Source organism: Ochotona princeps, chromosome 33 (assembly GCF_030435755.1).
Source record: "Ochotona princeps isolate mOchPri1 chromosome 33, mOchPri1.hap1, whole genome shotgun sequence".
NCBI lineage: Eukaryota > Metazoa > Chordata > Mammalia > Lagomorpha > Ochotonidae > Ochotona > Ochotona princeps.
In genome coordinates, this window is record NC_080864.1 from 1,361,198 (window position 1) to 1,389,190 (window position 27,993).

At 63.6% G+C, this 27,993-nt stretch overlaps 1 protein-coding gene across 4 annotated transcripts; it reads right to left on the reverse strand.

Annotated features, from left to right (window-relative positions):
- Window positions 1–2,493: 2,493 nt before the first annotated feature.
- Window positions 2,494–27,923, reverse strand: MAST3 (microtubule associated serine/threonine kinase 3). Of its 4 annotated transcripts, none has more exons than XM_058657884.1 (27): window positions 27,801–27,923; window positions 23,110–23,141; window positions 14,336–14,424; window positions 14,177–14,243; window positions 13,641–13,719; window positions 13,033–13,190; window positions 12,860–12,935; window positions 12,400–12,609; window positions 12,213–12,314; window positions 11,869–12,001; window positions 10,707–10,768; window positions 10,254–10,339; window positions 9,684–9,892; window positions 9,386–9,524; window positions 8,545–8,677; window positions 8,240–8,405; window positions 7,653–7,754; window positions 7,351–7,473; window positions 6,773–6,882; window positions 6,115–6,251; window positions 5,750–6,003; window positions 5,077–5,283; window positions 4,733–4,959; window positions 4,517–4,639; window positions 4,079–4,215; window positions 3,687–3,868; window positions 2,494–3,318 (listed from the first exon to the last, which is right to left on the reverse strand). In XM_058657884.1, exons 1-27 carry the CDS (start codon window positions 27,837–27,839, stop codon window positions 2,762–2,764), a joined length of 3,939 nt encoding a protein of 1,312 aa, XP_058513867.1. In that variant the 5' UTR covers window positions 27,840–27,923; the 3' UTR covers window positions 2,494–2,761. The 4 variants fall into 4 exon arrangements, with proteins under 4 accessions (XP_058513867.1, XP_058513866.1, XP_058513865.1 ...); XM_058657883.1 differs by having other exon boundaries at window positions 14,177–14,246; XM_058657882.1 differs by lacking the exons at window positions 23,110–23,141; window positions 27,801–27,923 and adding an exon at window positions 16,095–16,353.
- Between the last annotated feature and the right edge of the window lie 70 nt (window positions 27,924–27,993).

A 27,993-nucleotide genomic window follows, 5' to 3' on the forward strand; every position in this document is an offset into this window, starting at 1 on the left:
GCTCGCTTCCCCGGGGCTCGCTTCCCCGGGGCTCGCTTCCCCGGGGCGCTACGGGCGATCACTTCCTTCCACCGGGGGCCACGGGCACCCGAGGCTGGCGTACTCCAGGCGGCACGGGGAAAGGGGGCCGAGGGCGCGAACGGCCACCATGCTCGGCCGGGGACGCTAACCTGTATGGAGAAGTGGGGAAGGACAGGGCAGGGTTACCCAGGCTGGCACCCCCTCGCACCCCCATAACCGCACTCCCTTGGAGTTCGTTCCTCAAGTGGAGGCCCTCAGCTTCCTGCATCTGTGCAATGGGTGTGTGCTAACAGCCAGCACTGTTCCTGCGGGAGGCTGGGGGCAGGAGGGGCCCGGGAAGACGCGGCTGCAAGCCCAGATCCGTCATGGTCACATGGCCCTGTGGGGACACCACCCAGGTGTGCGCAGGGAGGGAGGGGGTCGGGCCAGTAGTTAGACAAGGCGCCAGCTCCAGCAAGGCCGGGCGGGGAGGGGGGTTCTGCAGGCGTCCAGCGTGCACCCCACAGGGCGGGGTGCAGGTGGAGACCCCAGTCCCAGCGTAGGACAGCGAGGCGACTGCGGGCGTCCTGGGATGGCCACCAAAGGACAGGGTGTCCATGCGAGCACCTCAGCTGCAGGGGGAGGCAGCTAGGGGACCCCAGCTCGTCTGGGCCTTGATGGCATGGATACTCTCACAGGTGGGGTACACTGAGGCCTAGGAAGGTTTGGGGGCGGCCTGGCCACCCTCCTGGCGACCGGGGTGCAGTGGTTTGCTTTAGCAATGGCCACAGGCGGGCTGCGGGTGGGGGTGGGGGCAGCGAGCTGCATGGGGAGGGGCTCCACGCCCGCCTCCCACCCCACTCCCGGCCCCTTCTGCACCCCCACACGAGGCCTGGGCGCCCCCACTCCGAACAAGGCCGCCCTGCAGTCCCTCCTCGCCGACCCAGGCCTCCCCTTCGCTCCCTCGGGGACCCCCGGAGCTGGCCTTCGGTGTGGGGGGCGAGGGGGAGCCGCCAGGCCGCCCCCCACCCGTCCGACACCCCAGCCCGTCCTCCGGGGGGTGCACCAGCCCAGCCCGAGGGGACTCACCGGCTCCCGGCCGCCGTCCCGCCGAGTGCAGCCCGCGGGATCCCCGCGTCCGCCGCCGCCGCGGTTCCGAACTGCCTGGGGCCCGCCCCCACCCCCTCCCCACGGCGGAAACAGCCGAGCGCGTTCGGGCGAACCGAAGCCGAGCGGGCCGCTCTGGAGGGTGGGGGGTACGGGACGCGGCCGAATCTTTCCGGAAATGGCCGAACGTACTCCCGCGGGACTGGCCGGCTGGCGGGGCTCCAGCCGAGGACTTCCGGAAAGAGCCGAACGGCTTCGGGCCCGGCCTCCGGAGAACGTGGCCTCCGGGAGGCCGGATGGGAATGCTGGCTTCCGGAACTAGCTGGAGCCGGTTGCGGGAGCTGGGGGCGTGGCCAGCGCGACGAGGCCCGAAGAGCTCCGGAAACACCCGAACGCGCTCGGGCAGGGGAACCTCTGGGTGGGCAAATGGCACAGCCCATGAAAACGGGGAAGAAAAGACACTTGCCCAATGGAGCGCTCTGGATGAAGAAAGGGGAGCACGGGGAGTGTGATGAACTCCTCAAAACCCACTTTGGGTGCCTTTGACCCAAGTATTTTTTACCCCGTGCCCACCAACAAACTCAGACATTAGACCCCCCCTTTTTTTTTTGTAAAGGTGGCTTTTATTCACTGCCAGCTCCAGGATGGTAAAGGGGGTGGCAAATCATGCACAGAGCCTTGGTCTAAGCCTCCAGCACCAGGCAGCCTGGGCTGGGGTGGCTGGGCAAACACGCTCGACAAGTAAGTGGGGCCACCTGCAGCTGAGACCCTAACCTCTGTGCTGCCGGGGTGCCCTCCCCGCCCCGAGACCCCGTTCTCAAGGGGGCAGGGCCGTGGCCACCCCATCTCGCTGGACGTGCAACATGACTTGGTCCCCAAGCCAGCGACGGAGCCAGCTTCCCACCTGCTCGAGGCTGGTTGAGCCATGGGGAGAAGCCGCACAGAAAAGCGCTTGGCACACAAGAGGTGCTTCATCATAATAAATAGTTTTGTAAACACGAAGACACTAGAGGCACAAAGTGGGAAAAGCCACTTCCCCTGGGAGCCGTACACACGGGGCTTGAACTGTGACCCCAGAGAGGAGGGGAGGCAGCTGGGACACCTGCTGTGGCAACATGGGAGATGTCACAGATACATCACAGCGGGGGAAAACCAGCTTGTCCAGGGTGGAAGCCTGCACCCTCACACACACACTCACACCCACACACACACCCAGCATGGGTGCCTCGCCCACACCTGCTCCTGCAGGCTGTGCTGGCCTGGACGTACCCGTTGCAAAGGCCAAGGCATGCTGAGGGGGCAAAGGCCTGGGGCGTCTCTGTCCTGCTCCAGGCTGAGTTCAGGTCAGACACACACACACACACACACACACACGAGGCTATGCCATGACCCGCCTCCACCAGGGCCACAGCGACGCCCCGTCTGGCTATTGCTTATAAAAAGTAATAAATTAGTCATGGGGTAGGGGGCGCGGGAGCAGCTATTTACAACACTGCCCTTGTCCCCTGACACCTGTCCCTCCCTATCCTAGAAGGCTCTTGCCACTGGAGGCAGGTGCCAGAGGCCCACTGTATGTGACCTCATGGAAACAATGTTGCACACAAATGTAACAAGATAAAAAGCCAGGCACTCCTTGGAGGCCAGGGCGGTGGGACTACCAGTCTCCCCCAGCAGCAGGTCCAAGAAGGTCTCCTGGGCCGGCCTCGGCACCTTCCACTGCTATCTGCGGCACCGAGGCCGGCGAGGGCGTGCTGCCTTCCTCCTGGGGCTCGTCAAAGCTCACTTCCTGCACAGCCTCCTGCTTCTTGAAGGAATCCCGCCGCTCCGACAGGTGCAGCCGACGCATTATAACCAGCTCGGAGGCGGCGTCAGGGCCCCGGCAGCTGCCACGCCGTCCTGTCTCGCCATCCAGCCGCTCGCCTGAGCCCAGCTTGTCTGCCGACTGGCCCCGGCGCAGAAGGCGAGGGGAACGTGCAGGTGCCAGTGGGTGCCCGGGCAGGGGTGAGGGTGAGCGGGGTGGGGGTGCAGGCACGGGCGGGCAGGCCAGCGGGGAGGGTGGGATACTGCTTGTGGACTTGCGGCGGCCCGTCTTGTGGCGGGGTGGCCCCAGCTTGGCAGCCAGGCCATGCAGGGAGCTGGGCCGGGTGTGGCCGGTGGCTGGAGAAGCGGGGCTGCTGGAGTTTGGGGATCCGCTGGGGGGGGATGCGGTATCTGGGGATGACAATAAGGGTCTTGGGTCAGGGTGACCGGCCTCCACGTCCCCCCCATTCTCCCAAACTCACCTACTAATGGCCCTTGTGTGAACTCCTGCTTATCCATCAATGCCCCAACAGCCATGCCTTCTCTTCCAGCCTGTCCCAGCCTGTCTCTCGTCTCCCTTCTCGAGCCTTACACTAACCCAGGGGGGCTCAGGTTGCAGGTTGAGCTAGGTCACCAGCTAGGTCATCCTCCCCTCTCATACACCTTCCGCAGCAGCACCTTAGGGTCCCCCTCCTTTCTTTGGCCTCGCAGCCACCTGCCTGGCCCAAACGGATTCCTGGAACTCCCACAGGCAGCAGGGCGGGCGTGGGGTGCACTACCTGCAGGGGCCTCAGGGGCAGGGCTGCGGCAGGGGGTGGTGGGGCTGGGGGAGAGGCTGTGGGTCGGGGAGCCGGGAAGGCTCTCGCTGGAGGACAGCGAGTGGTGGAGGCCGGAGGAGAAGCTGCGGCTTGTGTGCAGCACGGAGGACTGCTTTGAGATCTTCTTAAAAAGCGACTTTCTCCTGGGGAAGAGAAACCTCAGGGCTCCAGAGCCCCGCCCACGTGGCGACAAACCCCGCCCACCCGTGGTAAGCCCCTCCCACAAGACACAAGCCCCGCCCACCAACAGCAAACCCCGCCCCGCCAGCGCTCTGAGCCCCGCCCACCTACTGCAAGCCCCGCCCCGATCAGTGAGCCGCCCGCGCACGCGCACTCCCTCCCTGGCCCCGCACCTGTCGTGCGTCTCCCGCCGGCGGCTGCGCTTGCTCCTCCGCGCCATGCGGTCCTTGGTCACGTTCTTGCGGGCGGGGCCCACCTTGATGGACGTGTTCTCCAGCGCCGTGGTCCTCAGGGATATCTTGTTGCCGCTCTGGGGGAAGGAGGGAGGAAGGGAGGGTCAGGGGTCGGAGGTCGGGGGTCCACCAGGCCGGCGGCCCCGATGTCTGGGCACGCACCCAGCTCTCCCCATGTCTTCCACCCATCCATCCATCAGCCCCTACCCCACAGCCTGTCACTCACTGGGTCCAAGACACGCCCACCCACACCTGTCCATCCGTTGCACCCCCAAGATGCACTCCACCCTGGGGAACCCCTGGGTCAGCCGGGGAGGCCACGCGCAGGTCAGAAGACCCAGGCGGACCCAGGGCTGGCGAGCGTGGAGGGGCGCGCACCTTGAGCAGCAATTCCACCACGTCCCTGTGCACCAGGCCCAGCACCGACTCGCCATTGACGTGGGTGATGAGGTCCCCGGCGCGCAGGCCCGCCTCCTGCGCCGGGCTTCCGTCCTCCACGCTCTGGGGCAGGGACAGCACATAGAGACGGGGTGTCAGAGAGCTCGACCCTCCCTCCAGGCCACCTGCCCGGGGTGTCCAGCCCCGCGGACGCACCCAGACCACGTGATGCACGGCGTATACGTCGCTGTCGCCCATGTAGACGCGGATGGCGCGCAGGCTGAAGCCGTACTTCTTGCCCGAGCTGTGGATGACGATGGGCGGCCGCAGGCTGCCGCACACGGGTGATGGGTCCCGGCTGGGCGATGAGTCTCGGGAAGACGGGTTGGAGGAGAGCGAGCGTGGGGACAGGGGGCTCATGAGGGGTCCACCGCTGCCATCGTCTGCAGGGCGCGTTGGAAAGAAGGGGTACGGGTTATTAGTGCGAGGGTCCACCCCAGGGCATCTCTCCTCCAGGTGCAGGTGCTCCCCAGCACATCCCTCCCCCAGGCGCAGGTCACCTGCAGTAATGATGAGCGACAGGGCAGACACGGAGGCTGACTTGGGCACACGGCCGCTGCTGCCTCCGCTGGTGGCCTTGGCCTTGTCAGCGTCTCTGGGTCCCCCGAGGCGGCGGCCCCGGCCAGCGTCTGGGGGCCTTGGGGTGGAGTGTCGGGTGCCTGTACTGTTGCTCCGTAGGCGGGCACGGCTGAGGGCGGCTGCGTCAGCTGGGGGAGATGAGAAGGACAGCCTGGCCCCCACATGTCTTTCTGGTACCCGTGCCAGCCTCCAGGTCTCTGTTCACACCCTGGGGCCCTGCTCTTTGTGTTAAAACCTTGATTAGGAATTCCCACTGTGAGCTCCTATTCGAGTCCCAGCTGCTCCACTTCCCATCCAGCTCCCTGCCTGTGGCCTGGGAAAGCAGTGGAGGACGGCCCAAAGCCTTGGGACAATGCACTCGCGTGGGAGACCCAGGAGAGGCTCCTGGCTCCTGGCTTCAGGTCGGCTCAGCTCTGGCCATTATGGCTATTTGGAGAGTGAACCGGTGGATGGAAGCTCTCTCTCTCTGAACTCTGCCTCTCAAATAAATAGATAAATCTTTACAAACATCAGCACACCACCTTGGTTAGCTTCACAGAACTCCTACTCACCCTCAGAAGCCCATTTCAAACAGCCCCTCAGCTCCCCACCTACCAGAAAGCCCTGGCGGCTTGGGTGTGACTGGTGTGGCTGGCGGTGGTGGCGGCTGGGGGTCTGGCTCGCCCAGCACGAAGACAGGCTTTGTGGTGTCGCCGGGCGCTGGGCAGGCCCCCTCATCTTCGGATGAGAAGGCAAACTTAGGCATAGTGTCTGGGCCGATGGTGCTTAGCTGGCATGGGCTAGGGCCCCGCTCGGGCTGGCACAAGGACGAGTGAGAGGAAGAACCTGACGAAGTCCAGGACCGCAGGCTGCGGGGGACGGGGAGAAAGGGTGGGGGGTGTGCGGTCACCCTACGGGTCAAGGGTTAGGCCAAGACCGACGGGGCGGCCCTTCAGCATACACCCGCCCCCCCCACTTACCGCGTGTCAGCGCCCAGGCGGCGGCTGCCGTCCCCCTCGCCCGCCCGCTCCCAGCCTTCCTCCCGGTCCTCGCTGAAACTCCTCTCGGCAAAGGTGGATGCGGTCTGCACAGCCAGGAACTCAGAGCTGCTGTAAACCTAGGAGGGGACGGGAAACAGCAGCCATGGTGACCCTGGCAGGGGATCCCAACAGCTGCCACAAGCCACAGGGGCTGGAAACAGGAGCCCATTGCAAAGATGGAGCCATGGAGGCTGGGTGGGGCTGGGGTGGGGCTGCCCGGGAGGGGAGATGTTAGGAGGAAGGTGGCAGCCATAGCTGGAGACTGTTCATGTCTCCCATGCGGGTGGCAGGGGCCCGAGTCTTCGAGCTGCCACCCGCTGCCTCCCAGGGTGTGCGCCTACAGGGAGCTGGGGCATCCACCCGAGCCCTCTCCTGTGGGACCCAGGGGTCCTCACCATCAGGGCACACACCCATCTCTAGAGCGAGTTTTCATTATTCTTATTAGCCATTGCCTGAGGCGCCAGCATCCCGTGTGGAAGCCCCGGATGGAGCCCCTGGCTTTACCCTACACCCGTTGTGAGCATCTGGAGGCTGAGCCAACACATTGGAGCTCGCTCTCTTCCTCCCCTCACTCGGGCTTTCCCGCAAAGAGGCCCACCTTGCTGAAGCGGTGGGAGCAGGAGGAGAACTGCGGGATGTCAGCGGACGACTCCTCATCGTTGGTCTCGTCGTCCTCGGAGCCCAGGTGGCGGTACCGCTCCGAGCGCGCTGCAAGGGCGAGCAGGTGTGTGTGCCAGAGGCGGCTGCGGGGCTGGCGCTGTGGCCACAGGACCTCCGGATGGGGCCCTGAAGCCAGCCTGACTGGAACCCTGAGCTGGGGACTGAACGGTGTGGGGAGAGGGACAGAACATCCAACTCCCTAGCCAACTCCTGCTCTGCTAACACTGGGCCTGTGTGCAGGACAAGGCCCCGTGTGTGGGACACAGCCAGCTTCCCTGGAGGGTACCGTAGCTAGCAGCTGCTAGGTTCGGTGCCTTGGTTTCCCCTGCTGAATTCCAAGGAGGTGCCCTGGCTGGGGTCAGGTCAGGAGTGCTGCAGGTGCCAGGGCAGTGCTGCTTCCAAACCTCCTTCAGAAAAGCCCAGCCTCTTGCCAGGGCACACCCTGGCATGGCCACACCCACCTGCAGGGCAGCCCTGCCTCTGGCCACACCCACACCCTGGCCCCGCCCCACTTACTGTCGAAGTAGCTGGTATCATCTTCAGCCTCCAGCTGTGGCACGAACTCGGCCTTGTGCCGCAGGAGGCCGGCCCAGTCCAGGCCCCAGAAGAAGGCGTGCTGCTTGACCTCATGGGTGCCCCCTGCAGACGCACCACACTCAGGGCTGTGGACCACTGCCCCGCAGCACCCACCACCTCTCTGCCCCTCCAGGATGCACACCCCCGAAACAGGGGTGGCCTGAGTTGGGGCGGCAGGCCTGGCTCCTCCTCCGTGACCCCATGCCCACCCCCAGGGTAAGCGCCCACCCAACCAGCCTCACCGGTGCCCAGGCGGTCCATCGGGCTCTGGCGTAGCAGCCTGGTGATGAGGTCCTGGGCATCGGCAGGGAGGGCATCATCTCCTTCAGGCCACATGATCTCATCTGAGGGCGGGCAGAGCAGCACGAGGGGGTTAGCGGGCTGGGAAACCACTGGTTGGCACTCCCACACCCCACATCGGAAGGCCTGGGGCACCATCCCAGCTCCGCCTCCTATCCAGCTCCCTGCTGATGGGCACCTGCAGTGACACGGGAGGCCTGGATGGAACTCCAGGCTCCAGGTTTTGGCCATGCCCAGTCATGGCGGTTGGGGGCATTTGGGAAAGTAAACAGCTGAAACAGTCTCTCTTCCCTCTGCCCCCTCCCATCACTCCCATCCAAGCACCCCAGGCTGGTCCCGCCTGCCCATTTTTGTCCTGGCTGAGCCTCTGCCCAGAGCTCCACCCCACCGACCCCATCTGGTTCTACAGCTCCTATATGTACCCTGATCTAAATCAGTCACCCTGCCCACCAGCCACACCCCCACCATGCCCACAGCCTTGCCCTCCTCTTAAGCCACACCCCAGCCCCTGGCCCGAACAGGCACGTACCGCTGACCACCTGGCCAAACAGCTCCTCGGGGGTGTCTCCGAAGAAGGGCACACAGCCCACCAGGAACTCATAGAGAATGATGCCCATGGCCCACCAGTCCACCGGCTTGCCGTAGCCCTGGCGGAAGATGACCTCGGGCGCAATGTACTCGGGCGTCCCGCACACCTGTGCCATAGGCCATGGGGAAACTGAGGCTGCCTCCCTCATTCCAGGGTGTGGCGGGGAGGGCGGGCCACGGGAGACAGCTCTACAATCATCTCGCATTTATCACGACCGAGTCTCCTGGGGTCTACCGCGCACCCACCTGCTTGTCCACAAACTCCCGCGCGTCCTTCTCAATGTGGCCCTCGTAGAGGTTGGTAGCCATGCTCATCAGCCCAATCTTGGACAGGCCAAAGTCGGTCAGCTTGATGTGGCCCAGGGAGGTGATAAGCAGGCTGTGGGGGCAGAGAGGTGACAATGGGCGGCAGCCCCCTCAGGCTGGGGGCGGCTTCTGCAGGCCTGACCATGCCTCCCCCTTCCAGAGCCTGGGATGTACAGGGCGCTGTGCCTAAGGGGTACATGCGTCGATGTCCTGGGCACGCCGCTGCACCCACCACACAGACAGCCCGGGGGCCTCAGATCACGGGACACATCAAGCAGTCGTGTCTAGGCACCTGCTGTGTGCCTCTGGTGTGGCTACCACACGCCTGTTGGGGCCATCCCCCCAAAGTCCACAGGACACACGAGTATGAAAAACTGCTGTGTGCAAGTGTCTAAGCCCTCGTCACACCTTCTTATTACTGTGGCAGCAGAGAGAACTGGACTACACCCCAAACGCCAAAGCCTAAGGCAGGAGCTCCATCTGGGTGTCCCACGCGGGTGGCAGTTCCCCAAACACTCGAGCCATACGGCCCAGCTCTGGCCATTGTGCAAGAAACCCTCATACAGCAGACGCCTACTAAATGCACAGTCGTCTGTATACAGCAGGTGTTCAGCAGTTATTTTTCCTCACCCTAACCCTTCTCCCCTCTAGGGAGAGTTCAGGGGAGCAGGGATGCAGGCTGTATCCCAGGCGCCACCCTGGTCAATCTGCTCACCTGTTCTGCCCCGCCCCACAGCCAAGCCCTGCCCACCACATGCATAGCCCCGCCCCCAGGGCTCACTTGTCTGGCTTGAGGTCGCGGTGCACGACGCCATAGTTGTGCAAGTACTCCAGCGCCAGCACTGTTTCGGCGAAGTACATGCGGGCCATGTCCACCGGGAGTGGGCCCATGTGCTTGAGGAGTGTGGCGCAGTCGCCGCCTGGGGGCAGTGGGACAGACAGGCTCAGGCTGCACACCGCCCTGCAGAGGGGTGCACCGTGCCCACACAGCGTCTGTCCCCCATCGCCATCAGCCCTGGGGTCGGCAGAGCGGCCTCCCTCCCTGTATGCAGCTGGTGCTTAACGCCCCCTGAGCCTACCTTCCACGTACTCCATGACCATGCAGAGGTGGCGGCGCGTCTCGAAGGAGCAGAACATGCCGACCACGAAGGGGTTCTCGGCGAAGGTCAGGATGTCGCGCTCCACGAATACCTGCTGGATCTGGTTCCGCAGGATCAGGTTCTGCTTGTTGATCTTCTTGATGGCGAACCGCTGCCGGGTCTCCCGGTGCCGCACCAGGTACACGGCGCTGCAGGAGGAGGGGCGGGGCTCGGGCTGGAGGCCACGCCCACCAGTGCCCCAGGAGCTGGGCATCCAGATAAACCCCGCCCACTCCCAGACCCACCTCTCTGCCCAACTAAACGGCACCCTCCTTCTCCAACACTCCCATCTCCAGGGGTAGGGCCTCCCAGCCAACCCCAGCCCAGAACCCAATCTGGGGCCTTTCACCTGGCGCGCACCTTCTTCTGGGGTCCTACCCCTCACACCCCTGAATGGGGCAGCTTTCTGCCCCACAGAGCTGTCCCTGTCTCCTGGCCTGCATGTGTGAGCCTGGGCCTCAGCCATCCTGTGGACATCTGAGAAATGGGTCCACGGCAGAGGGGACTCACCCATAGGCGCCGTTGCTGATAAGTTTGATGGTCTCAAAGTCACTCTCACATGGCTTCCTCCGTGACGGGCCAACCAGGGCCCGGTTCTGGGGGCAGGGAGGGAGGGGGGAGAGCATTTAGGACCCTGCCCTGCCCTGCCTGCTCTACCTGTCCCACCCCCAATCCCTTATCCCAAGCCCAAACAACTTCTCCCAGATTCTCAAGCCAGCTTCCAGGTTTCTGAATTTGGATTCAAATCATGCTTTCCTTCCTGAAAACTCCTACACATTCTTCAAAACCCACCTCCCCAGTGTCCCTCTAGCGTTGCCCAGCCTGACATTACCACTTGCTGGTAGTGTCTCCCCCAAAGTCATAGGCGAATGTTGAGCACTCCTCACTCTGTGCCCTCCTGGTCTACCCTGGAAAGTGGAGCTCCCCCATCCACCCCAGCTCTCCGCAGGGTCAGCCACTCACCTCTGGGGACTCAGGGGCTGGCGGCTGTCCTTCGTCATCCAGGTGACACAGCGGCACAAACTCTACAGGGTGAGGGAAGAGCTCACCTGCCCTGTCCCCCAGCCTTGCCCCTCCAATGCCCAGCAGCTTCCAGAAGCTTCCATGGCCCACCCCAGGCTGGGGCCCAGGCAGGTACCTAACCAGTTCCTGGGTTCAACTCAGAGAGGCTAAGGAACCTTCTAGAAGAACCAACAGGCAGCCCCCCCGCTTGCGATGGCTTAGCTGGAATGGGATGCGGGCTGGCAGCCAGGGAGCCCCCAGGGCCTCGGCGCCTCTAGTGGGCAGTCCGGGGGCAGGAGCCACGATGGGGACAATGGGGCCAGTGTCCCATGGCCACGTGGCCAGCCTGGGCCTGGGACATGGGGTCCTGGGCCCTGGGCACTCCGGGCGGCCCCGCCTGAGCGCTGAATGGTGGAAGAGAAGCTGCTGCCACTGTCTGCTGCCTCCACTGCCCACAACGGCCGGCCCCACGTGCCACGGCCATGGGCATCCTCGGCTTGGGGTTCTGCTGCTTTCCATGGGGGCAGGTGTCGGGGCCCAGAGCCTGGGTTCAAATCCCAGCTCCACTTTCCACCCAGATCCCTGCTCATACATATCCCAGGAGGCAACATGTGAACTCTCCAGTGCCTGGGGCCCTGCATGGGACACCCGGAAGGAGCTCCTGGTTCCTGCCCAGCCCAGCTCTGGCTGTTACAGGCCCTTGGAGGAAGTGAGCTCAGGGTCCAGCCAAAATCAGGAGCCAGAAGCTTCTTCTGGGTCTCCCACATGGGTGACAGGGCCCCAAGCACTGGAGCCGTCCTCTGTTGCTTTCCCAGGCACATCAGCAGGAAGCTGGATGGGAAGTGGAGCAGCCGGGACTCGAACCGGCACCCACACAGGATGCTGGTGCTTGAAGGTGAAGGATTAGCTTGTTGAGCCATGGCACGCCCCATCCTGCCACCCACCCTGCAAGGCACTTAGCAGAAATGGGGCAGCCGGGATTCAAACCGGCCACCTGACATGGGAAGTGAGTGCCGCTGAGCTCGCCTCGCATCTCAATTCAAATTTGTGCCTTGGGGGTCCGAGCAAGCCTGGTGTGCGCCCCGAGGCCTTGAGTGTGCCACCCCCACCCTGGGAGGCTTACCTTCCAGGGGGTCCTTGGTGAGGCCCAGCTGCTCAATGATGTACTGTGGCAGATCCGTTTTGATCCCCTGCCCCTCCCGAGCCTGGCCCTCGGCCGCCTCCAGCAAGTGGTAAAACTCCTCCGGGTCGAATTCCTGGGGGTGAACGCAGGGCAGGTTGGGGGGGTGGGAAGCTGGTTGCTTGGGGATCAGCTGTACCCCAGGGCTTCTGCGCAGAGCACAGCCACAGGACACTTTCCTGCCCCCTGGGGGGGGGAACCCCTGGAACCCCCTTCCCAGCCCTGCACCAGTGGAAAATCGCGTGGGAATCCCAACAGGGCCGGCTGGAAGCTGGAAGCGGACTCACCAAGCACTCCAGCAGCCGCGCGGGTCGGGAGATGATGATGAGTAACTTGCGGACCAGCTGGATAATGAAGCCCACCTCCTCGCTGTCGGAGCGCTCATGGGCCTGGGGGCGGAGGGCGGGGTCTGTCAGATGTAACCCCGCCCCCGTGCCAGGGAGGCCCCGCCCCTGACCCGCATCTCCCACGCACATCCTGCAGCAGGCGTTCCAGCTTGTCCTGCATCTCCAGGAAGTAGCGCGAGGTGACCAGGGCCTCGCCCGACTTGGCCAGGCAGTCACGTGCCAGCTCCATGATCTGGTGGTGGATGAAGCCCAGGACGCCGTCGGCTAGGCCCAGGCGGGCACCGGGTGCCCAGGCTGCCAGGAACTCGCGCAGGCGGCCCTCCATCTGCGCCGTGGCCTGGTGTGGGGAGGCACGGAGAGGGGCCAGGGAGAGTCAGGGCCGGGCGGTGGGGGTCGGGGTGGCCCAGCTGCCCCTCCCGGGGATACCCGCCCGACCACCTGCATCCCAGTTCCAGCTGGCAGAAGGTGCGTGTGCTCCAGGGGCTGGGGGTCCCTGCCGTCCACCCTCATGGGGGAGACCTGGGCGGAGCTCCGGCCTCCTTGCCCAGCCTGGGGGGGTCCCAGGGAGCGGGGTCAGCCCTGCCCACCTTGGGGAAGCGTTCGCGGTACACGTGGTTCATCATGACAATCTCATTGTCGAAGGTCCCCGTGGCGCGTCCCGGGCTGGAAGGCGACAATGACAGGCGTCGTGAGGGTGGGGCCCGGGGCTGTGGGGTATGGGGTGGCGGTGGAGCCGGGGAAGGGACGGCCCCCGGCCCACCTCAGGCTGCGGGAGCGGGGGCGCAGGCGTGGTGAGCGGCCGCCCTCCTCGTCCACCACGCTCTCCGAGCTGCGGAAGTGCTTGGAAAGGAAACGCAGCTCGTCCGCCGTTGGCTGGAACGGAAGCTGGTGCAGCCGCTCCCGGGAGGACGAGCTGGACTGTGAGAGGAAAGGAGGAGGAGGAAGCAGACGGGCAGGGCCATAGGGTCATGGGCAGGCAGCCAGCACCACAGCCCAGACCCCTGTAGCACCCCCCTCTGTTCCCCAGGTTGCCTGCTGCCAGCCTTCAACAAGCTCGGCTCCTATACATCCCTCAAAACCCCATATGCTATGCCCTCGCCTTCAGGAAGCCCTCCCTGGGGTTGCTTCTCTTGGTGAGCCCCCTATCTCGGCCTCCAGCTGCACTCTGAGCTGGAGGGGTCCTTCACTGGGGACCCGCCTGCATTTTCTTCAGGGTCCCCATGTTGCCTAGAATAAGGGATAGAAAAGGGGACAGTGGGGGCAGAAACAGCCAGGATGTTTGCAGGTTGACTAAGTGAAGACAGTTTGGAAGAAAACATACACCCAACAGCCGGTTCCCCCACCCAACACCCGTCTCGATCTGCATACCGAGACGGTGGAGCTGGGCGTGTTGGTCCCATAGCCGGAAGACGGGAGGGAGGCGAGAGACCATCTTCTGCCGTCCGCTCTGGAAGAGGAGACACAGATGGACGGATGGATGGACAGACATCCTTGGGCCCCTGAGGCATGGGTGGCTATCCGAGCCTGCCAGGGAGCCCTGTCTGGGTATGGGGTGGGTGTCTGTCCCCTCTGGGCCGTAGCCTCCCCGTTCCTGGTCAAGTCCAAGGCATGTATACAGCAGGCGTCCCATAGGTGTTGATAGGAAGGGAGGATGCTGGGAGTGGGCAGGGCTTCCCTTCTCCCCTCCCCCTGAAGGCGTTACCTGTCGGCCAGGGGGATGTGGCTACAGGCGTCCGTGTGTGGGGGGGTACCAGAGGCAGTGTCCGCAGCAGGGCAGGGGCCGGGTGGGGTGGGGGGGACAGGTGGATGAGGAGGCAGCTCCTGCCCCCAGCCCCGGCTCTCGCCCATGCTGCCCATGCCACCCGACCCCTCCCTGCAGCCCCAGCCCCAGGGGAGCCACTCACCTCCGGGAGAAGGGGAAGTTGGCAGCGGCAGCCGAGAAGTTCCGGGGACTGTCTAGGGGGCTGCTGCCTGCTGAGGAGCAGGCGGGGGGTAAACTGAGTCAGTGAGGGGGGAGGCCCAAGTCCTGGCACCTGCCTGTCCACCCGCCTGCCCGCACTCACCCGTGGGGACAGAGAGTGGCGACAGGGGCCGGGAAAGCGTAGGCGAGGGGGTCCCCACTGCCAGGCTCTTGCGGCTCCCACTGCGGCAGCTGTGGGGGGGTAGGGGGAGGAGAGGGGGAGACGTGGAGGTGCAGTGGGGGGTCAACTGAGGTCAGAAGACCCACTTGCCCAGCCTACTAGGCTTGGGGAGCAGGACAGGAAGTGAGCATGACCCCTTTTCCCATGCCACCTGCAGCTCAGCATTCAAGATCAGTCGAGCCAGGCCTCACCACTGCCAGGGGGACACCAGGATTGCCCTCCCCTCTGTGCCTGACACCCCACCATATCCTTCCACCTGCATTCCACTTGCACCCCAGGCCCCTGCAGCCTCACATCCCTTCCAACGAGGGGTGGTCCCCCACACCCAGATGGCACTCAGCGACCAGGCCTGTAACCCTCGGACACTGCACGTGAACACATGACCCTCCCAGGCTCTCAGCTCCCCCACCCCACCCAGGGGCCCTGGCCTCAGCCAGGGTGGGGGGGACCCTCTTTGCCCTGCCCCCACCACCTTGGCAAAGGGAATCAGGGAGCGCCACCCCTGCCACTCCAACCCTCCCTCCCTCCCCCGGAGCACAGTCGCCCAGCAACCGCTCAGCTCCCCAGAGAGTGCAGCGGCCCACACACCCCCCAGCCACCAACGCAGCTCAGCGGCTACAGACTGGGGTGAAGAGGAAGGCCCAGCCCTCCCATCCTGCAACAGGGGATGGGGGTCCAGGGGGCAGACAGGGGTCACACAGGCACACCAGGAGGAGGAGGGAGGGCTGCTGTGCTGCTGCTGGGGACCCTCAGTTCCCCCATGGGGAACTCGGACTGCTGGGGACTCCCATGATGCACCTCACTTGGGCGGGTGCACAAGGATTCCCAGGAGAGGCAGTGGTAGAGGTGGTGGGGGGAGGGATGTGGGGGCACAGAGCAAGTGCCCCGAGCCCCAGAGGCGGACGGGGCCAGATGCGCCCGTTCTGCAGACTGAAAAACTGAGGCCACGCCACACGCCTCAATCAACCAGCCCCCGGGGTTTGAGTGAAGCAAAAGCGAAAGCCACAAACCCTGCACAACACTTCCTGCTGGCTCTCCCAGCCCACCCGCCCCGCCGTCCCGAGGGGCCGCTTACCCTCCTGGCCCCCCGCCTCACTGCAGCTCCCCAGGAGGGGTAGGGAACGCACCGGGGTTGCCCCCTGTCCCCCCCACCCCGGCACTATCCTGCCCACCGTTTGCTCCTGCGCCCCTGGGGAGGTGGCCCTCCCTCCATCTGGGGTCAGCTTGGGCACTGGGGGGGCTCCAGGCTGGCCCAGCCGGGCAAAGCATGGGGGTCCCCCGGGCTCAGCACTCCACATTCCAGCCACGCTCGCCCCAGCACCTACCCAGACGCCCCCCACCCCGAGCAGCCAGCGGCCGCGCACACAGGGAGCGCACGACGCGGCCTGGGGTCCCACAGCCAAGCAAGAGGTTGACTTGGGGGTCCGCCAACCGGGGCGCCAGGAGGCTCCCCACCCCATTCTCGGAAGAGGGGAATGGAGACGCCCACAGCCCCGGCTCCCCCCACCCACAACACTCCGGCCCGTGCCATCCACACCCGCCCCCGTTTCCGCTGGACTGAGCGCGGGCCGCCGGGATGGGCGACGCAGGGTTCGAATCCCGGCTCCGGCCGGAGCCCCGCGGGGCCGCCCCCGGCCCCCAGCACCCAGCACCCCGCGCCAGGGGTCGCCTCCCACGGTACCTCTTGGAGCGCTGCAGCAGGGCACCCTTGGCCAGGCGGCTGCGATGGCCCGGAGCCGCCACCGCCGTCCAGTAGCTGGGATCCGACATGCCGCGGCCCTCCCCGCCCTGCGAGCTGGGGAAGGGGCTGCTGGGGTCACCCCGCGGTGGAGAAGACCCCCGAGGGGGCGGGGGGGCACCGCGAACGCCGGACCAGGAGGAAGCGCGCGCCCGCGCCTGCGCGCGCCCCGGGAAACCCGCCCGGAGAGCGCGGGGGCGGGGCGAGCGCGGGGGCGGGGCGTTGCCATGGCGCCGGGCGGCGGGGGCGGAGCGTTGCCATGGCGCCGGGGCGGGGCGAGCGCGGCGGAGCGAGGGGCGGAGCGTCGCTAGGGCTGCGGGCGGATGGGCGGGGCGCTGGTCGCAGGTGCAGGTGAGGCGGAAAACCCATTTTCCTCTGTTTAGGGATTTGGGGTGTTTTTCTTTTTTTCCCTCCCCGCCCTGGGCTCGCCCGGCTAAGCCTTTCAGCACCCAGAGACACCCACCCGGAGCCTATCAGGTCTCCACCCGCTCCACACCTGCTCGCCCACCCCAGGGCGGGTGACCCTCCTCTTCCTCCTCCTCCAGGAAGCCCTCTGGGTGGAAGATGAGATTTATTGAATTCTTTGCAAAGTTACAAGTTAAAATCTGGCACCCTGTCGTTCACTCCTTAGCTGGCCACCATGGCCCAGGCTGAAGCCAGGAGCCAGGAGAGTCCTCCGGGTCTCCCATGCGGGTGCAGGGTCCCAAGGCTTTAGACCGACCTTTGCTGCTTCCCCAGGCCACAGGCAGGGAGCTGGATGGGAAGCGGGGCTGGCCTATAGACCTTGGAAGAATTTCTGCATCCTTAAAGCAGCGATATCAACAGTATTTCAGAACTATCGGAACCGCCTGCCGAGAACCCTCGGAAAATGCTGTACCAACCCTGGATGACATCGGGGCGTTCCCCATCCCCGGGTACTGGGGCAGTTGGGAGGCTGGGGGCAGCTTCTCCCCTTACTTCCACTCTACCCCCAGATACAGAAGAAAAAAAAATGTGGCTAAAGTTCTTGCCTTGAATGCAACAGCATTCCATATTGGCGCAGGTTCTAATCCCGGCGGCCCTGCTTCCCATCCAGCTCCCTTCCTGTGGCCTGGGAAAGCAGTGGAGGACGGCCCAAAGCCTTGGGACCCTGCACCCAGACGAAACTCTGGGATCCTGGCTTCGGATCGGCGCAACACCAGCCATTGTGGCCACTTGGGGCGTGAATCAATGGATGGAAGATCTTCCTCTCTGTCTCTCCTCCTCTCTGTATATCTGACTTTGCAATAAAAATAAATAAATCTTTTTTTAAAAAAAACAGATTAACTCTTTTTTAAAAAGTAAAGCAAGAGACACCGTGGAAACAATGGTCTCACCCGCCTTCCCCTAGTCCTCAACCCTTCCCACCCTGATCCACTATGTCAATCTTATCAAAAATGAAATATTTTTAAAAGATTTATTTATTTTTATTACAAAGTCAGATATACAGAGAGGAGGAGAGACAGGAAGATCTTCCCTCCGATGATTCACTCCCCAAGTGAGTGAAACGGCCAGTGCTGTGCCGATCCGAAGCCGGGAACCTGGAACCTCTTCCAGGTCTCCCATGTGGTCCCAAATCTTTGGACTGTCCTTGACTGCTTTCCCAGGCCACAAGCAGGAAACTGGATGGGAAGTGGAGCCGCCGGGATTAGAACCGGCACTCATATGGAATGCTGTTGCATTCAAGGCAAGAACTTTATTCAGTAGGCCACGCCGTCAGGCCCCAAAAATGAAATTTTAAAAAATTTAAATAAACCCTTGCTTTGGATGTGCTGGGATCCCATATAGACGCTGGAGCGTACTCAGCTCCCTGCCTGTGTCCTGGGAAAGCAGTGGAGGATGACTCACTACCCCACGGCTCCTGGCTCCAGATCGACTCAGCTCAGCCCATCACCACCCCAACTTGGGAGCTAACCAACAGGACTTGGGCCCACACTCCCCCCAGAGAATCTACCCCCGGATCTGGTTTTTTCGTGTGTTGGTTTGTGTCCTGATCCTGCCAAGTGTGAGCCATCCCCCATTCTGCCACTCAGTCAGGTACTGGTACCCAGCCCTGCCAGACGGGCGCCCAGCCATAGCTTTCATGTGGACTGATGTGTGGCAGTCAGGGATGCTCTACGCTAGCAGCCCATCTCAGGATTCCCATGTGGGCTGGTGAATTAGTCTGGCCCAAATAGAATTTAGGTACTTTCCCCTCCAAACCCTCAGATCTCAGTCCCAGGGCTTGTAAGCAAGTTCCGTGACCCATCGCTAGGAATGACACAGGGTTCACCCCTCAATGGCACTCACACTGGCCTTATCCATGGGTGTCCCTAAGCAGCAGTTACACACCCTAAAAACCCTAGAGCTCGCCACTGGGCGGCCAGTAGGCAGAGCCTGGCGCCTAAGGGCACACTGGCCACCCAGCAGCCAGGACTCGGTCACCTTGTGGCGATGGTGCCCATGTCCCGGGCACTGGGTCCGACCTGGCTCAGGTGCCCTCAGCAAGCGGGTCGCCACCACTTCTTTCCTTTTTATTTGTAAGATAAGTGGGGAAGGCTGGAAACTCCAGGCCACGACTCACCACCCCGGCCCCGAGGCTGGGGGCCTGCAGATTGTCTGGGGAAGGGGGTCTGGGGGCGTGTTGGAGTGGGGGCGGCTGAGAGCATGTTCGACGGGGGGAGAGGGGAATGACTTCTGGGGTCTTCAACAGCCGGGGCCACTGCACCTGCAGGTCGGCAAGGGAGCTGAGATGGAGTGGTTTAGACGGGGGAACTGGAGGGCATGTCCGGGTCAGGCCACGGCACCTCCCACGGGGGAAACCTGGGCTGGGCTGAATAACATCTCCTACCGCCCGCTGGTATTTGCAGAAGCTAGAGGTGTGGGGCTGGGCTGGCTAGGTTAGCCTACAGTAGCAGCTGCTTGCAAGTATGAGAGCAGGGGGTGGACCACATCACGTTGGGCCACAGGACGCACCAGAAGGTGGGAGAACCAGATCTGGGGCCAGAGTCTATAGGAGAACTGTGGGATTGCAGCACCTGCTGGTCTACATAGAGAGTTGGGAGCGGTGATGAGCCAGGTCAGGCTAGAGGACACGCAGGGGGTCTGGAGCCAGGAGAAGGCCCAGTGGGGCCAGGTACAGCCCTCACTAGCGTGTGCAAGCACCAGAACTGAGGGCAGACCATGCCAAGTAGGGCTACTACTTCCCCTGGCACATGTGTAGCATCCAGGGCTGGCAGGGTCCCTGAAAATCAGAGGCTGTGTGGTCCGACCTTGGCGAGCATGTATCGGGACTGGGCCGCCTCAATTCCTGATGCCTGTGTGGTGGACAGCATGTCCAGATGCCAGCAGGGGACATGACAGCCTGCGCATCCAGGCCAGCAGGGGACGCCAACGGCCTCTCAGAGGAGGGAGAGCAGGAAGGCTTGGACCACTCTCCTGGCCAGGCTTTGCAGCACGCTCCCGGGCCTGTGGACGCGCTAAGATGGGCCTGGTCAGCCAGCAGACCTTGGAAAGATTTCCTCAACCCTGGAGCAACGAAACCGACAGTGTCTCAGAACTATCAAAACCACTCCAGCACCCCCTCGGCACACTCCTCCCCACATGGGGTCTCTAAGGCGTCATCACAGGGCCGTGCCCCATCCTCAGCGATGATGCAGCCAGGCGGGACACCCCTCCCCCTCCTCCCCTGCGGACACAGGAAAAGTTTTTAAAAGTTTGAAAAATGTGTTCCACCTAGTTTCTTTCATACCTGACACTGTCCTAATCAGAGGCCACATGGGTGTGTAACCCTCTCTACTATGTAAACAATAATCAAAACAAAATTTAGGCCTGGTGCGATGACCTAGTGGCCCATCCTCGCCTGACATGCACCAGCATCCCATATAGGCTAGGTGCCGGTTCTAATCCCGGCTGCTCCACTTCCCATCCAGCTCCCTGCCTGTGGCCTGGGAAAGCAGTGGAGGATGGCCCAAAGCCTTGGGACCTGTACCTGCATGGGAGACCCGGGAGAGGCTCCTGGCTCCTGGCTTCAGATCAACTCAGCTCTGACCATTATAGCCATCAGGAGAGTGAACCAGTGGATGGAAGATCTTCCTCTCTGTCTCTCCTTCCCTCTGTAAATCTACTTTTCCAATATAAATTTTAAAAATCTTTTATTTTTAAGGCTGTGGAGTTGGCGTTCTGGGGACCGGCCCAGTTGAATGGTGACAGGCGGGGATCAGGGGGTGGATGGGGCTGCAGGGACACACGTGTTGCCCCCATCCCCGGGGCCCACAGCTGGACAGCTGGCAGGGCAGCATGTCCTCCTGTGGCCTTGCCTGGCCTGAGGCTCTGGGCTCTGCTGCTCCCTGCTGGCAGCTGCGCCATCCTGCAGCCTCTGAGTCACTCTGCCACGCCCTCCTGCCTTCCCCAGGGGACCCCCCCAATACTAGGGTATCCCCAAGAGCTCTGTCTGGGAACCTGTAAAGTTGTGGTCGTGGCCTGGGGGCTTCGCCTAGCCGCAGGACGCCAGTTCAAGCCACATGCATCCCACATCGGGGCGGGCCTGGGCTTGCTGCCCCCATGCGTGCCCTGGGAAGGTAGCAGGGCGTGGCCCAAGGGCCTGGGTCCCTGTCACCCTGGCTCCTGGGTCAGCCTGGCCCAGTCCCAGCTGGGTGAACTGATGGACGAACTCCACCTTTGTTCCTTTGATTTAATCAGTTGTTCCCTGCCTGCCTGCTGGAGTTAGACACCAGCACCCTCAGGACAGCTGGGTGAGCGCCTCCGCGCCCAGCAGGTACCTGTCTCCCTGCAATAAATCAACGAAGGCATTTCTGTTAAAAACTTCTTTCTCCCTGTGAGAGCGGCTCATTTATACTCCAGTGTGAACAACTGATAGGCCATTGAATTCAAGGTATCCTTCCCCGCCCAATGCTGCCTCTCCCTAAACCACACCATCAGCTCACAAGGGTGTCTGAGGTCTTCCCCTAGTAGCGGGCAGCTCCAAGGTGCCCCCTCTACAGATTCCTAATGCCAGAGGCAGCAGTGACCCCCTGGCTTCCAGCCAGCTGGAAGTAGAAAGGGGCTTGTGTCCTGGGGCACTCATGCCACCAGGCTCCTCCCCTAGACACACACACACCAGGGTTCCCACGGGGGACACCCAGCTGGGGGTGTGCCTTCAGTGTCCTGAAGTGCCAGCCCAGGCGGCCAGGGGGTCGCCTGAGAACCCTACATCTGCCCCCGGGCAGTGGTCCCACCCTCAACTTGCACCTGTCTGGTCTTGGGCCCCGGACGAAAAAAATGTAAAGAACTAAAATTCCTTCTCCCCTCTCCCTCCACACCCCCCCCACCCGCCCCTGGTGGAGCCCCCAAAACTATTATTAGGAGGGTAGACTGAGCTCCAAGTAGACACGCCTGCAGCGGGGGACAGTGGCGAGCAGCTGGGAGGGGCGCAGGGGCCAGCCAGCCCCACCTTCCCAGCACCCCGCCACCCAGGCAGCTGTCACTTACCTCCAGGGGAGCAGGCCCGCTGAGGGGTTACAAGGGCTGCATGGGCTACAGGGGCTGAGCAGGGAAGGGCTCTGGGTGCTGGGGGACAAACTGCAAAGACAGAGCCGGCCGCCCCTGTCTGAGGCCTGGACCAACGCTGGGCTCACCACCACCACCTCCGCCCTGCTTCCCTGCTGACAACCCCAGAGGGCTCCCTGCAGGCGGCGGCCGGTGCCTAGAGCCGAGGCGCAGGTGGGGAAGGCTTTGGGTATCCCTGTCCTCCTCGGCCCTCCCTCCCCGCCGCCCCGCGCAGCACTCACTCGAGGGTCAGGGCGGGGATACGCAGCTTATCCCTGCGGGATTTCATCCCGACACCCGCCCCTTGCTCCACGTCCCCCGGGGATGGCGCGACTGGACGCAGGACGGACGGACTGCGCGCGCCTGGCTGGTGGGGGGCCGGCGAGCCGCGGGGCGCACGGGAGGCCGGCCTTCCCCGGCCGCGGGGCGGGGCTCGGGACCGGCATCTGCGCGCAGGCCTAGCCAGGCGGGAGGGAGGAGGGGTCGGTTCGCCGGGGAGAGGAACCCTGCCTGGGTCGTCCCCAGAGGAAGGGGGACCGCGATTGCCCCATCTGGACCGCGCCCTCGCCAGGACCTGCACGGCCGCAGTCATCCCACCCCCTCTCGGCGCTGCGGGTTTCCGCCCGCGCATCCCCGCGCATCCCCGCGCTGCGCACCCAGGCCCTGCTGGACACAGTTCCACGCATCCCTCCCACCCCGTGACAGGTGCACAGACCCCACGGTCTCGGCGCTTAGTCCGTGTCCCTCCCCGTACCCCGGAGGCGGACGTGGCCAAGGGGGCAGGGCGTGGACAACCCCCAGGGCTCAGCCCCGCGGCCCAGGACTTTGGCTGGGTCCTCCTGGCTGCCCGCAGCGGGGGTGGGGGACACAGCCGGGGACTGCGCGGCTGCCTCGTGGGCCCGGTTCCCAGCTGTCCCAGACTCTGCCCCTTAGGCCACGCCCCGTCCAGCCAGCGCCCCCACATCCGGCCCTGGACTTGGGGCGCCCCCAGTCCCCCAGCTCTCGCTCACTCAGGGCGCACAGAGCCCATGATCACCACGCCAGCTCATGCCACCCCCCTCCCCGCGTTGCCCTTGAACCTGTGTCCAGCACGGTAACCTCCCCCGAGAAGTCCCCCCAAGTGGCCAAGGCCACCACTTTCTCCTTCTAGGACTCTCCTAAACACCAAGCTCCCCAAGAACACGATTTTACAAAAGGAGTGAGCTCCCCATCCCGGAGAGTATTCAAGCCGCCTGGGCGACCCAGGGCCAGCTGCTGGCACCCCAAGTTCTTCCTGAGCACACCCCCTACCCAACTAAGAGAGGGGTACACCCCCCAGGCGGGGACAGCAGAGGGAGGAGCTCCGTCAGGTCGCAGTTCATTGGCTGCCCAGGACCAGAGGCCACGCCCTCTCTCCACACCTGCGGGAACTTACCCACGGCCGCGGCGTGGCAGGCTCAGCTCTTTCTGAAATGAGATGAGATCGGGGTTCATTGGCAGGTATCCCCGACCCCCTTCTCCTGCCCCCTTCCCCTGCCCTCTTCCCGTACCAGGCCCCCTTCCCCTGCCCCACCCCTGCCAGGCCCCCTTCCCCTGCCAGGCCCCCTTCCCCTGCCCCACCCCTGCCAGGCCCCCTTCCCCTGCCAGGCCCCCTTCCCCTGCCCCACCCCTGCCAGGCCCCCCTCCCCTGCCCCACCCCTGCCAGGCCCCCTACCACCTGCCCCACCCCTGCCAGGCCCCCCTCCCCCTGCCCCACCCCTGCCAGGCCCCCTACCACCTGCCCCACCCCTGCCAGGCCCCCTTCCCCTGCCAGGCCCCCTTCCCCTGCCCCACCCCTGCCAGGCCCCCCTCCCCTGCCCCACCCCTGCCAGGCCCCCTACCACCTGCCCCACCCCTGCCAGGCCCCCTGCCCACCCCTTGCCTCATTTAGGACCTTGGCCCCTACTCCTGATCCTCTCCAGCCCCCAACGGCTCTCCCTCAGCTCCAGACTCCAGCCCCTCCCCTTCTTCCAGGCCCCCACCCCGTCCCCCATCCCCCTCCCTCCCCATCTGCCACCCTTTGAGACCATTTACCTTCACGAAGAAGGGGTGCCCAAAGTGGCTACACACCGATCCCTTTTGTAAAAAAGATTTATTTTGGGGGCCTGGCGCAAAATCCTCACCTGACATGCACCAGGATCCCATACAGGCTCTGGTTCCTGTCCCGGCTGCTCCACTTCCCACCCAGCTCCCTGCCTGTGGCCTGGGAAAGCAGTGGCGGACGGCACAAAGCCTTGGGACCCTGCACCTGCGTGGGAGACCTGGAAGAGGCTCCTGGCTTCAGCCTGGTTCAGCTCTGGCCATTGTGGCCACTTGGGGAGTGAACCAGCAGGTGGAAGACCTCCTTCTGTAACTCTGCCTTTCCGATACAGATCAATAAATCCTTACAATAAGGCCTCAGCTAGGTGACCTGCAACCAGCAGGGGCATGCTCACTGCACACCAGGCAACACGCCCCATGTGACGCCAGACTGGCCTGAGACCACGTGACCCCAGACTGGCCTGAACACTTTTTTTTTTTTTGGCATTTCTTTAATTCTCCAAGTTCTTGTCTGTGTAGCAATACTTCAGAGATCTGGGGACACTCTGAACTCGGCCGCCTCTTCTTCTTTTTAAAATTGATTTATTTTTATGGGAAAGGCAGAAACACAGAGAGAAGGAGACAGAAAGATCTTCACTCCTCAAGTGGCCCCAATGGCCAGAGCTGAACCAATCCAAAGTCACGAGCCAGAGGCTTCTTCCAGGTCTCCCACACGGGCGCAGGGTCCCAAGGCTGTGGGCCGTCCTCCACTGCTTTCCCAGGCCACAGGCAGGGAGCTGGGTGGGAAGCAGGGCTGCTCCCATATTGGGATGCTGCTGCACGTCAGGCGAGGATGGGCCCAGTTCTTACGGCAGCCCCTCTCTGGCCACACTTGTGATGTGGACATGCCCAGTCAGGAGGCGTCTCCATACTGGATACAGCCTTTCACTGGTTGGGAAACTGAGCCTTGACCCAAACTGCCCCTCCTACCTCTCTCCCTGGGTCCCAGGATGTCCCCTCATTGGTAGCCACCCCCACCACACACAGACCACACATTGGGGCGGCAGTGTTGGGGACAAATGACTATTTTTACTTTGGTGGGCTCCAGGCTGCCCACGTCCCTCTGGGATGGTCACCATGGCAACCAGTGACATCACCGTCCCCCGCAGCCCCGGAAGCTGACAGGCGCTGGACCAGCGACCCGGCTGGGCTGGGGATGGGACGAAGCCCAGCAGGACAGGCAGGAATGGGTGGGCGAGGCTGGGACATCTGCTCCTGGCTTCACCCCTGCCTCACTTGCTTTTAGAACTCTTCAGAGCTCGAGATGGGCTACCCACAAGGCTCCAGGTCTTTTAGCTGCTTGCATACCCCTGGTACAGGGAGCTCACTACTCCTTGGGGGAACTGCCTTGGTTGCTCCTGGGACGTGGGGAGGGGCTGGGGAGGGAAAGAGATGAGGCAGTCCAGGGCTTTGTTGGGGTGGAGGGGGGAGCCTCAGTTTATGAGCCACAGCTGGCTTGTAGAAGGCACTGAGACACCGAGTAGCAGGCAGGCAGCTGCCCCCGGCTGCTTGCACTCGTTCTGCAGGGAGCTGGACCACCTCCAGAGCCATCCCCCCAACCCCATCTACCCATCTCCTCCTGCGGCACCATCTGCTTTCCCAGGATGCGTCCTCCCAGGCGACTGTTCCCCAGGGGTGGGGCCTTCATCGGCGGGGAGGGGCGCTGCTCCCTGTAAGTTTAATATGTCTGATCTTCACGTCTGCCTTCTGCCTGGTCTTAGCACACACACACACACACACACACACACACCCCAGACATCCAAAGCCTTCAAGGGGACAGAGGGGAGATTTCTTAGCTGTGGAGACAAATTCCTTCTGGCTTTTTTTTTTTTTTGTTAGGTGGGGTGGGGACCCTGATGTTTTGAAGTTGCATCCTCTGAGGAGTAAAACTGCAGCTTTTGCAAAGTGGAGGGGAAGGGAAGTCACAAAACAGTAACGGTAACAGACTGTGGCAGCTGAACTCAAATTCCCGCCACCTGCCACCTGCTCCTGCACAGGGCCAGGGGGTGCCAGGCGAGTCCCACCTTCGCTTGCCCCGCAGCCAATCGCCCTTGCTCCAGCTGTCTGGGTTGGCCAATCAGCGCCCTGCTGGAGGGGGGGGGGTCCTTGCTCTTTCCCACCCACCCCCCACACCACCCTCCAAGCTTTATGAATTGATTCTTGCACTTTTAGCATCCTTTGCAGCCCCCACCCCTTTCCTGCCGGGGGAAGTCTGATTGGCTCGCACCCAGCAGCCTGCCTCCTGATTGGCTAGGGTGCTCCCGACCCCTCCTAGACAGGCCTGGCACCTGCTGGTTGGCACCCCGGCTCTCCCCTCTCTGAAAGTCTTCTGGAAAATTCGATGCGTAGCGGCAAGCAGGCGCAGAGCGAGAGCGCGTGCTGTTGGGGGGATTTGGAAATCAGCCTCAACTTCCTGCTCCCTGTCCCCCCCCAACTTAGCAGCTGCAGAGAAATCTTTCCATTTCCCAGATTGGAAGCCCCTCCTCCACTGCTCCAGAAACTTCCACGTCTCCTCAAGCACCCTACGGATAAACTTGAATTGAAGAAGAAAGTCCCATCACCACCCAGGGACTCCGCTCCCGCCCCAAGGCGAAGCAGCAGCTTGCAGCCCCAGCTCTTTTTACCCCACAGGTGCAGTTCCGTGCCACCTGTTACCTCTTGCTCCCTGTCCCACCTCAACCCTGCACCTCCCTGGAGGGGAGGAGGCCAGGGCTGGGTGGGTCTAGAGGGCTGGCCAGCTCTGTCTACCTTCAAAAATCCTGAGCTCTGTCCCCCTGCCCGGGCGAGGGGGGAGACCTGGATTGGGGAGGGGGTGGGATGGGGGGAGCCTTCGTTGTCCCCCTTTGAGCACTGGTGGGATGCGCCCTTCGGGACTGTTGGACCAACCGCCCCCCTGCAGCGGAGCAAGTCCCACTTCTGACGTCAGCAGCGCCCCCATTCGCCTCCCCTGGAGGCGGCTTCCCTATTTTAAGAGGCTGCGGGGGGTGAGGGGGGACTGGTAGGGAACTGGGGCTCAAAGCAGAGAGCCTGCCCCCCACAGCACCCCAGGGTGCCAAGGCCCACTGCCCCCTCCTCTTCGCTCAGCTCTCCTCTCCACTCTGGAGACCAGGGGTTGGGGTGGTCTGCCCTCCCACCACTGCCCACATAGCTCCCCAGTATCCCCTCTAGTTCATGGGGCTGTCCAGACGCCAGCACCTCCTATGCCTCCTCACCCAGAGCCCCCTTGGTCCACTTCAAAGCCACCCACCCAAGCCACCTATCACGGGTGGACCCTGTCCTGCACGTCCTGAGCCTGGATGTCCTCCCCATCCCCACTCGCACCAGGACTGGGTTCTCTGCTGCTCACATCCGCCTGCCCCTGCAGCTGGGGACACAGCCCCTCAACCAGCCGGGAGAGCCCCAGTGGACAGATGCCACGCACCGAGTGACCAAGGCCTCCCTGGGGGAGGAGGGGTGCTGCACAGCCAAGTGTCCACTTGCCGGGGACCCGCTGACACCCAGGCCGCAGCGTGTGTGTGTGTGTGTGTGTGTGTGTGTGTGTGTGTGTGTAGAGGGGTCAGCGTGTATGGGGGGAACCCTGCAGCCCAGCGCCCACCGAGAGGTGGCCAAGGGCTCCCTGCATCTCACGTGGGCCACCCCGGAGGAGGTGGCTGTTTGTTTTTCTCTGGAAGCCTTACTTTTGCTTGTCTGACACAGGTAGCATGCAGGCAGCCCCGGGCGCTGCAGGAGCGGCCAGGGGATGCTGTGGGGCGGGGACGCGGTTAGGGACCTGAAGGCAGAGCTTGGATTCCCAGCAGGACCCTCTGGGTAAGCCGGAGGCTGCTGTGGGAGAAAGGGGTGGGGAGGGGGAGGCCAGTTCCGGAGCCCCGGCTCACCCTGCCTCGGTTTCCCCACCTGTCCACAGGGATCCGCGGGGTGGGGGAGCCGCCAGACCCCGGTTCGTCCTGCCTCGGTTTCCCCTCCTGTCCACAGGGGTCCACGGGGTGGGGGAGCCCCCAGGGGCCTCACCTGAAGCCCGCGGCGCCGCAGGAGGCTCGGCTCGTCCATGGCCCCGAGCTGGCCGCCGCCGCCGCCCGGGCACGCGAGGCGCCGCCTCCCTGACGCCGTGGACCGAGGCCATCAGACGCCGGCCCCGCCTGCTGCTCCTGCTGCGCCTCCTCCTCGGGTGGACGCCAGCAGGCCACGCCCCGGGAGAGCGGGC